Source organism: Anoplopoma fimbria, chromosome 20 (genome assembly GCF_027596085.1).
Source record: "Anoplopoma fimbria isolate UVic2021 breed Golden Eagle Sablefish chromosome 20, Afim_UVic_2022, whole genome shotgun sequence".
In the NCBI taxonomy this organism is placed as follows: Eukaryota; Metazoa; Chordata; class Actinopteri; order Perciformes; family Anoplopomatidae; genus Anoplopoma; species Anoplopoma fimbria.
This window is the reverse complement of record NC_072468.1, coordinates 24,834,744-24,845,576: the sequence shown is the minus strand read 5'-3', so window position 1 is coordinate 24,845,576 and position 10,833 is coordinate 24,834,744. Positions and strand designations below refer to the sequence as shown.

Here is a 10,833-nt window from a genome sequence, read left to right as displayed (position 1 = left end):
TTTGTTTTTTGTCATCGCACTGATTTAATTTGTTCTTTTGTCTCATTCTGTTACCCAATCAATTAAAATAACCCGCACCAAGGTGTGTTGTACCGAAATTATTTCAACCTGTAACAAGTTCATACACAAAATACATTAAAGCTGAGAGTCTTTTTAGAAAGTAAAAACCCATCATGGAATATTTAATAAGTTGTGAAGGACATGGCACCATGTTGGTGGAGTAACACTGCAACAGATAGTCACGCTCCTGCAGGAGAAAGGGGTGTAAGAATGTTATGATGTTCGCTTCTTTCCTCCAACAAAGCGACGACTTCCTCTTATAACAATATTTCACCATTTTGGAAAATACAATTATTTGCTTTCTTGCCAAAAGTTAGAAAAGAAGATCGACACTTCTCTCATATCTGTTCATTAAATAGGAAGCTATGCTAGGCTCGCTTAATCATTCACGAAAAGGTTATTTTTCATTTGTCTAATCTGCTCGAAAATCAAAGTGAAACCTAGAAATTGTGGCTTTACAGGGTTTTTTATTTTGGACTAATTCTTGGCCAGAAATAGTAACGTGTCGTCAGCGTGAGGTTGCCAGCGGAGACTATTGTACAAACCGCTTCGTAAGACCATCACTCTTCTTTTCTGGACTTGTAGAGTTTTTGATAAGCATATATTTTGACAACGCTGGTTTTCCTTTTTCCCCTCTGCTTCCAGTCTTGAGGCTAAGCTAAACTAACTGCCTGCTGGCTGTAGTTTAATGTATCACCCCACAGTTCTGATATGGACCTTCTTATTTAACTATCGGCATGAAAGCAAAGATGTAAATTTCCTGATATACTGAACCGTCATTAATGCACCTTGAAGAAGAAACCAACGACTGCTACCATTTACATAAAATCCACGGCTACAAATTGTTTGGATCGGCTGTTCCAGAACTCACAAACTGATGGTTCTCAATCACTAAAAACACATATTGTATGTGGTACAGTACCTCAAATACGCAGTTTTAATAACAAGACCTCCTTTGGCAATAAACAGTAATTTAAGAAACAGAAATAACCTTTTGAAGGCTGTACATTGGCATTTTCCAAACGTTTTTGGGTATTTACACAAAAAAAATTTAACAGGGCACAGGAAGTCTACTTGTTTTGAAAAAAAAAAAAAAAACTCTTTACCAGTTTATAACTGAATTAAGAATGAACGGAATTCTATTATGTGAAGTTTTATCAAAAATCTTCTTGAGTGAATTCCATGGGGACTACCTATTGTTTTAACAGCCCAACAGCCTATTTATGCGACAGTCTGTTATCCTAAAAACAAATTCCCATTGTTCCGAAGGCTCATGTCTCAATCAAAAGCTAATTATTATTCTGAATTATGTCATTGGACCTTCTTGATTTCTTTTCCTACTGGCAGAGGCATGACTCACCACTCTTCCTCCTAACCCTTGTTACCTTTGTTGGTTGGGTTGGTTAGGTTTATGCATGAGGAGTGAGATTAGTTAGCTTTAAGGGTAAGAATATCAGGGTAAACTAACCAGAGGCAGAGTACGGCGGGTCATGTCTTTGCCATGGAAGGAAAAAATAGCAACCAGGAAGGTCAGATGATGTCATTCCACATAATAAATATCCATGTGCTTAGAGTTTATAATTTCCGAACAATGGATGTTTGTTTTCGGGATAATGGGCCGATGGACAAATTGGCTTTCGCTCCAATAAGACATTATCAGGACTATTAGGATTTGGAAATATTTTCTGTCAGACTAATGGTATGGCACCAATTCCATCTGGACATCACGGTATAGGGAGTCCCTTCTTCTGAACACAAGAACATAATTTCCCCCTCATGTTCCAAAGACTCTTAAAACACTGTTGGCTTCTAAAGAAAAACTTCTTAAAGGAATAGTTCACCCAAGAACAATATTGGTTGTTTAAAGCTCTCACCTCTCAGAAAAAAGTTAAAAACATCAGTATGAGGGTCTCTGATGTAGGCCGAAAGAGATTCCTCCGCGGGAGGATAACCAGAAATCGTTTGTTAGCAATAGTTAGGTGAAGATTTGGATTTCAATGAGTCTATAAATGGATACAAGAGACTTGGATAATGCTCTACAGTGATTTTATAACCTTTTTCAGATGTTATTGAACCTTTTTTCGCCCTCGGCCAAAGTCTGTTTGCAGTGATTTTTTTTTTTACTCTCTGCTCTCCCTAACACCATTCAATAGAAAACTTTATCTGGGACCATAGTGAGCCTAGGGAGGAGAGTACTATACACAATGTATATTGTTTTGGGGTGAACTATTTCTTAAACACTTTGAAGTTTGCATAAAAATGACTCACAAATAAATTATAAAAATAGCATACTACTGAAAAATCCTTTCAGAAATCAACACTGTTTATAACAATAGAAGAAGTTAGCTTTTGCCAAGTTTGCAAAGGGTATTGCTTCACAGTATGTGGACATCATCGATTGGTCCTGCCAGACAAAACGTACTTCTTATGCAAAAGTCAAAGAAAATGAATCCTATACAGTGAGACAATACACAACACTGATGTATAAACGGCATCTCTTTGAGGACAATGTTTCTCAAACTAAAGATTCTATATAACAGAACCAATGCAACAACCTAAATGAAGAGCTACGACACCTTTTGGCTTTTTACTCGGGCACCAACGTGCGTCATGGGAAACGTCGCTGGACGACAAAGATGCAGCGATAAGGAAGATTGGCAAATGTGGAGTTCCTTTAAGTCACAAAAACTCTCGGCGCACCAAGAGTGGAGAGACTCATTGTGATTGTTTTGGCTCTTGTCCAATCGCTCAGTGACTTAAAGCACTGCAAAAAAGGGGCTCTGTGGGGGGTTTGAGTAAAAAGCAGCAATGACTGATCAAAACCTTGTAAAAGTGGTGAAAAGAACAACTGAACCAGTCCGCCACACGTCGTTATCTGAGATCGTTGGTAGCTTTGGGGACTTTCAGAACTTTATAAATGTCATTGGAAAACACTGTGGTGAAGTGGGGTCTTGAGCTCCTGGACATGTGGGTGCAGAGGGGGATTTTACCAGCATTTAGGGGATCCTCAATGTCCCAGATCTCTGGCATGCTGCACCCGGGCCTGGGCGAAGAGAGAGAAAGGGAAACTAGATTAACGAAAAACAGAAAATCTCCGACCAGCATTTTAACTGAATTAAAGTCGTGGTCCTGGGTAACATTGTTCCCTTTTCGGTGAGAGAGCACTCGTGGTGTTGGGGTACCTGGTTCGCCTGGTGCACCAAGAATCCTCCAAGACGAAGAAGTCCACTCCCAGCTTCATCAGGTTGCCCTTAACTGTTTCTCCAGACATGCGACTGTACATGGAGTAGACCAGCTTGGTTCTCTCCCTGCGAGGGACACAATACAGCACCGTTACAAAAAGGCACAAGTTGGAAAATAAACTACAGTTAGGGCTGGGGAATATATTGTGATACGAGACAAGATATCATCTTGGATTTTGGATCTTTGTATGGAAATTGTTGTCTTTTACTGGTTTTAAAGGCTTTATTATAGTCTTACAAGATTGTTCTAGCTGCTCTATTATTTACCTTTACCCACTTTACCCACCTATCCATATTACTGATGATTCATTAACAAGATTTCATTGTGTAAATATCTTTTTAAAGCACTCTGGTTCAACAATACAATATTGTGGCAGCATCAATATCGAGGTACTTGGTCTAAAACCTAAAGATATTTGATTTTCTCTATATCATCTATCACTAACTACAGTCACAGTTAATGCAGAAGTACAGCAGTCAAACAATGAAATGATACTAAATGGTGACAAAACAAGTTCAAATCACCAATATTACAGAAGCCATAAACCTCCCACAGAGTTATATGAATGAGGACTGAATCAACCACAAAGCTCTGTGTTTGTTAATGGAGAACTTTGAACTTAGAATATTTGCTTAACATCCACTCTTGCCTGTCCAGAAAATCCACCAACACAGGAGTTTCATGTTCCAGTAGTTCAGATTTCAATATTAATGCTTTACATTAATTAGATTTTAAGACAAATGTATTCATTTTGATGTTTGAATGGTAATCTTACTGTCTGGTTATGTAAAGCAGTGTAACAAGGTTGTGACAAATAATTTCTCCTGTAATTTGTTAATAGTGTTTATTGTGACATATCCTGTTTAATATGATTTATCCAGCTAAAGAGAAGGAGATTTTACACAAACTTTAAATAAAATTCTATCTCATCACATCCCAAAAAAAACTCTTTCTGTGTCTCATGTGAGCAAAAGAGCAGTTGTGCTGCTGTGAGCTCCACTGACCTCAGACCAGCGTCTTCGTAGTGGGGGTGGTTGACGATGGGCCGACCTGTGGAGAGCTTCACGCTGGCCATGGTGGGCATGGCCCCAGCAAACACAGAATCTGCATCACACAAATGAGACAAAGAGAGGAGGGAATGGGTATGTTGTTAAGAATATTCACTACCAGTTCTTTAATCTGTAGGATTTATTTTCCTAGTATTAAAACTTTATACAACGGGCACGCAAAATACTTGTAAATTTCTCCGCTGCGGGACTAATAAAAGGATTATCTTATCTTATCTTACTTTATTCAACAACATTCAACAGAGTTCTCTATTTGCATCAAAGTGAGTTTTGTCATTTTGACTCGGTTTGTAAAACTTTATGTTGATGTGGAAGGGTGTAGTTTGTTAAGCTGTCGAATTTTATTGCGTTAAACTGAAAGGTGTTTCTATTATTTATGTTAACCTTTTTGATTTAAATTGGATGGACAAAATAAATTAACCTCTGCAAATCAACAGCACTGCAAACTACATAGAGTTCCTCTAGTTTTAATACAATCGCAACATTGTAACCTTTGTGAAGGAGGATTTACAGCAGGACTGTTGCATTAGGTTTAGCTATATTAATAAATATTCATAACAAAACAACAGTTACCTATTCAAACATATTAAGTTTGTTTATTCTTAGAAGTCTAGACATGTTTTGTTTCAAAATAATGCTCACTGGGTAGAGAAATGTCCAAAATGACCTTTACCTCTTGACCTTTGAAGGGAATAATACTTTTGTTCAGCCTGTTGTAACTCTGACAGTATCTCAGATATATTGAGAGGACCTGTCGGACCACAGAGTTGTTAGAAGTGGAACCAGAAGCTCTCATGCTGCTGTGTATTCTAACTTTGTGTTCATCCTAACTCATTATACTGATATTTCACTGTAACCATGGAAGTGGGCGACCTCACTCACCCGGACTGGTGTTGACCTGGATCCAGTCCAGCAGTTCCTCCTGCGGCAGGTTGCTGAACTCTCCGATGATCCCCCACTGGGCCTGCAGGTTGGCCACTCCCTGTACGGCCATGATGGCCATGAAGGCAAACACGGCGAGCTGGTGTTTCAACCTCTCCCCGATCCAACCAAACAACTGACAGAACCACCAGGGGGGGGGGGGGAGAGAGAGAGAGAGAGAGCATTATTAAAGGACAATATGTGAGCAAAACAAACTGCATCATACACATATAATATAGGTGGAGAAGAAATGTAACATTGTGGCATTAAGGGAATGCTTCACCCGAAAATGTTCTTAAAGAATTCTTAAAGAAAGCTTTTCAAATATTCCTCCAAGGTGAACGAAGAGTCAAAAACAGAGGAAAGTCTTGATCAATTGAAGTAAATGGAGGCCATGTTTAACAGTATAACTAAATAAAAACATCTGTTTAAAAACTCTCTCACTACTCGGGCAGTTTAATCCAAGTTTCACTTATCCAGTCGTATGCTCAGTACTTTCCAAACACATGCATTTACAATAAAGCTCGACTATTCAAAACACTTCCGCACTCCCATGAGTCTTCCTCGTAGCACTTATTGCATTCGTATTAGTCTGTTGCAATTATTGTATTCGTATCAGTTCGCTGCACTTATTGAATTCGTATTCGTTTGCTGCACTTATCCTATTCGTAGTAGTTTGTTGCACTTATTATATTCGTATTAGTCTGTTGCAATTATTGTTTTCGTAGTAATTTGCCTCTGCACTATACTTTTGCTCTGGTTTATGCTTTTAGATGCTTGTTTAAGAAAGGAGATGCACTTATGACTTCTGGTGACTAGTAGTTCTCTTGAATACCTATGTTGAATACACTTCCTGTAAGTCGCTTTGGATAAAAGCGTCTGCTAAATGACTGTAATGTAATGTAATGTAATAATCCTTCTCATGCTTGTGTTGACTTGCTATTCGTCTCATGATTTGCTTTCATGAATGTTTTAAATAGTCAGGTTTTAGGGAAGATGCATGTGTTTTGGAAGTACATATGACTGGATAAAAGAGACTTGATGTAGATTTGCTGCTGTTGAACGTGACCCTCAATTAATTTAATCATCAAGACTTTTCTTTGTTTTGGGATTCTTCGTTCATCGTGATGGCATGAGACATATAAAGTTTTCTTCAAGGTAACACGTGAAGTAGGGTGAAGTGGTTGAAGTATTCCTTTAAGGAAACAAATACCCTTTTTTTAAAAATTGGACTGTATTGTTATTTTCAGTCACAGACAGACCTGTTTGGAGCAGATGAGTGAGGCCATGATGCACATGTGCGGCGTCAGGAAGAGCTTCAGACGCATGATGAGGACGGCGAGGACAAAGAACGCCACCAGCTGCAGGCTGTGATACACCAGCTGCAGAGGAGACAAGTTCACACGCAATCTGATCAAAACTGACAAGAAGGCGCAGAGGAAATAAAACGAGCAAGATAATCTACCAGGAACTGTGACTGATATCTAAGGGCAGCTATACACAAGACAAACACAAGACTCAGAGCATTACTGAAGACATAAAACAGCAACAACAAAGCACATTTTAAATATATAAAGAGAATGAAAGTTGCTTTTTAGTTCCCCAAATTGGCGATGTGTTGTCTAATTATGCTATTGGAAACTTGAGCAAACAGAAAATTATAGTTCTCAAAATAATGTGCTATTTAACAATTAAAAAAGTGAAACGTTTAATTTACATTCAGTATTTTCTGATTAAAATGCATTGTGTGTATGCCTAAAGTCTATAAGGCATTTAATCCCCCATAAAATATTGTGTTTTAAAGCTCTGCATGGTTTATACCCATGTTTGCGAGTGTGCATTCTTATTCTTTTTATTCGTTGGCGCACTGCTACATTTTTCGATGCATTACCGACACCAACTGATGATTAGTGTTAGAGCGTGAAACCTTTGGCAGGTGTGTGTGTTGCATTTCTGCATGCTTGTGCGCATAAATGACATATAAACAAAAGGTGAACCCACTCTAGCAAACATCACTTCAAAGTGGTCAAAAACTCCAGTGACCTTTAAAATGAGCTGATGTTCTCATTCTAAATCCTTATAAATCAAATATCTATGGGTTTGGGAGCACTGAGCTGATAAAACAAACTTTTTGAAGACGTATTCGAGAACTTGTAAATGTGTAGACTAAAGAATTTATCTAAGAGAGTTACACATATAAAAGAAAATAGGGCTGTCATTTCTTTGAAGTTCAAACGATCAGTTGAACATGGGATAGATTGTAATGTTAAGGAGGCATTTTGGATTCTGCGTCATAGATTGAAGAATTGGCTGCACGCTGATGTAAAATGCGACCGCCTCACAGTAACATTAGCTCTTTACGTATTTGAGGAAGCGGAGGAACTACGAATAGACAGAACGTTAATACGGCAACGTAGGTGAGGAATGTGCGATAAGGATACATTTGAATACATTTCGTGTTCTAAGTTTGTCAAGATTGACATTTCTTAAAAGGGACAGTTCACCACAAAATCCAAAATACACTCGTGCATGGACGAGAGGCTCCTGCTTGTGACAGTGCAGGCTAATATAAATTCCGCCCTGGGTGGCTGAGCTGTGACGTTATCCAGCTGATTAGAAGTCCATCTGCGCGGTGATACGTTTGGCAGATGTAGCTCGATAGAAAGAAAATAGTCCCTAAGATGAAACTGCTCACAACAAGGTCTGTGGAATATCTTGAGAATCTGGGTCGTGATTTCTCGAAACCGGCAGTGCCGTTGAGTTTTACAAATGTATTTCTTTGACGCTTTCAGCACCACAAGTTGGGCGCCATATACAGTAGTTCCCCAGCACCTCAGACATTCCCCATCACTCGCCACTTTCAAAAACTGCACTTAAAACTTATCTATTTAAATCTGCTTTCAACCTGTGATGCTAGTTATGCATGTCTTTTTTCTTGTTGTTGTTTTGTTTCTTTCTGTTATGTCATGTCTCTGCCTTGTTTACATTTTTATTTATTTTATGGTTTCTGTCTTTATCATGTAAAGTGCCTTTGGGTACCTTTTAAAGTGCTTTACACATCAAACGTATTATTATTATTATATTGGAGAGAAGGCAGACATCTCTCCAGGCGGATACAGGTAAGAGTTAAAATATGCATTATTCATTTTGGGGTGAACTGTCCCTTTAAAAAGTAACAGCAGCTCACACTGATGAAATCATCAGCTGCAGTGCTGCCGTCAGTGAAGCTATGACCTCTTTAGAAGCAGCTCCGCTCCAAACCAGACCTGGAAAGCTTCATTTGCTGGACCGACTGTATAATGACATTTGCATGACGCTTTGATCTTTTTGAACACGTCCCCGCGAGGAGCGATGAACGCCATCAGGAGCTCTGCAGTGTTACTCACTGAGCCATACAGAAATATTAAAGCAATCATCTGGGAAACTCTGGAAACTTCCACACAGTGTGGAGGGTGGATGAACATCTGAACGTTATCCTGCCCTGGGAGGGATATTACAGAAAATGAGATGAAGCAGCTGAGAGAGAGCCGACAAAAGGCAGCACAGGGAGATTTCATAACAGAAGGAGGAGGCTGCCTTTCATTTCTTAGTAATGAGAAAAGGGATGAAAACCATTTAGGGACATGGAAACTGAGCAGACGTTGCTGCACCGGAGGAATCTAATCAAATAAAAACGGATTAAAAAATATGGAACGACGCTGAAAAAGAAAGAAAAAAGCCCTCGAGTTCACACTGAGGTGTTTATATATAAAGCCTGAGCATATACTCAACAATAACTTAAAGGATGTGAAAAGTATTTGTTCTCACCTCTCCTTTTGCAGCAATTTCAGACCTGCAACACAGAACAGACAGAAACATATAAACTCAGCTGTCCACGGCCCAAATGCCTGAAGAAAATATCTATTATTCATCATGATATATATAGATATATACTCATTAAAAGTTTTAATAACATATTGTGACAAAATAATTCCCATTTTCCCATTTAAAACTGTTAAGAGTGAACTAGTGAATACAGTGAGATCAGCAGAAAGGCCTCGGGACGCTCACCCTGCAGCTTCATCAACATCATCCGGTTTGACAGACGCCTTCCCTCCGTCCCTAAGGAACCGGACTACATCTTGGACAGTCTGAAAAGAAAAAAAAACGGTTAGAATAAAAATGCAAAAGGAGAACCCTTCAAGTGTCATTTTTCCAACAAATAGTGCACAGTAGGAGAATATCTTCCCAACAGCTTGCTCATGTATTGCATTACATTCTTTGTCAAATCTATTCTTAGCTCAGCGTGGGCAGGCGTAATGAGATTACACTACATAAAGAGCAGTTCCTCAAATATATCTTTTTCTCTGATGCTTCTCCCCCCCCCCAAAAAATAACATATTTCATGTTTCAGGAATAAATCTGTTTGTTATTCACTTCTCAGAGCTTAAATAAACACATGTAAAAGCCAACTAAGCTTCCTGTGCAGAGCAAATAAAAACACTGCAATTGTCTGAAACATAAAGAGTGTGAAAGCGCCTCCTATATGCAAGCAGTTCTCCTCAGGGGTAGAAATGTATGCGCAGTAATCAGAGCAGATGCGACTCCCAGCTTAGTCTACCTGCTGCGTCTCACCTCACGTTTGACTGCCTGCTGTTTGGTTCTGAAAAGGTGGGATGGGAGGCTTCACACTGCAGCCCTGACACTCTCAGTTTATCTTACCGGCTACACAGAACAATATTCATTTGTGAAAAAGGAGGTGGGTGTTATTCACATATATTATTGTTATTTTCGGATGCATTTTATTCACTCCAAGATGTGTTGTTTGTCTACTGTTTGTGTATTTCCATGTTTGAATGCAGATTAATTACTGAATGTGTGCAGTGAAAGACAATGAGATGTGGCTCTGGAAAAAGCTGGAAAGGAGGCCTTGAGTTATTTTATTAAAGCTAAATAATCTACAGTTCCTCTCCTGAGATTTATTAAACCCCTAAAAAGTCATCTCTGTTCATAAAAAAAAAAAAATTGCCAATAAAAGAAAATCCCTTCATGCTTAAAAAAGGGGATCTTTAATCACACACAAATCCTTTATGTCCTCTTCATTCTTTTTCTTACAGACTTTGTGTAGTTAAGATGTCTTTCTGGTGGTTCGATTTGTTCTGCTGCTTTGAAAACAAACCAAAGTGTTTGTCTGAGGTCTGGTCTGAGCTCTAGAAGTGAACTTACCCTCCCAGCGATGAGAGCAACCACCAGCATGTTGATGGGCAGCAGCAACGTCCTGAGGTAACGTAAAGGGGTCTAAGGGAGAGAGAGAGAGAGAGACACAGAGTAAGGTAATGAACACTGTACTCTACCCACAGGTATGCATCATAACAACATGCAAACACAAACATGAAAGCATGCCGCTGTGTGGCAAAAAACTCAAATCAAAACCGGTTCTGCTGTCAGGTTTCTATTCCCCGTTAAATTCAGAGCACAGATCTGTCTCCCTCTGCACCGAGAAAAAAACCCACTTAGATGCAAAACAGCAGGCTTTCTTTCCCAGATAAAATGAAATGGTTTT

At 39.0% G+C, this 10,833-nt stretch overlaps 1 protein-coding gene across 1 annotated transcript in view; it reads right to left on the bottom strand.

Annotated features, from left to right (window-relative positions):
- Positions 1-1,110: 1,110 nt before the first annotated feature.
- dpy19l1l (dpy-19-like 1, like (H. sapiens)) overlaps positions 1,111-10,833 on the bottom strand; it is a 28,706-nt gene continuing 18,983 nt past the window's right edge. Inside the window, 8 exon segments of the mRNA XM_054621073.1 lie at positions 1,111-3,103; positions 3,243-3,368; positions 4,308-4,407; positions 5,253-5,427; positions 6,554-6,673; positions 9,099-9,123; positions 9,342-9,421; positions 10,497-10,568. Coding sequence (XP_054477048.1) covers positions 2,932-3,103; positions 3,243-3,368; positions 4,308-4,407; positions 5,253-5,427; positions 6,554-6,673; positions 9,099-9,123; positions 9,342-9,421; positions 10,497-10,568 — 870 coding nt within the window. The 3' untranslated portion in view covers positions 1,111-2,931.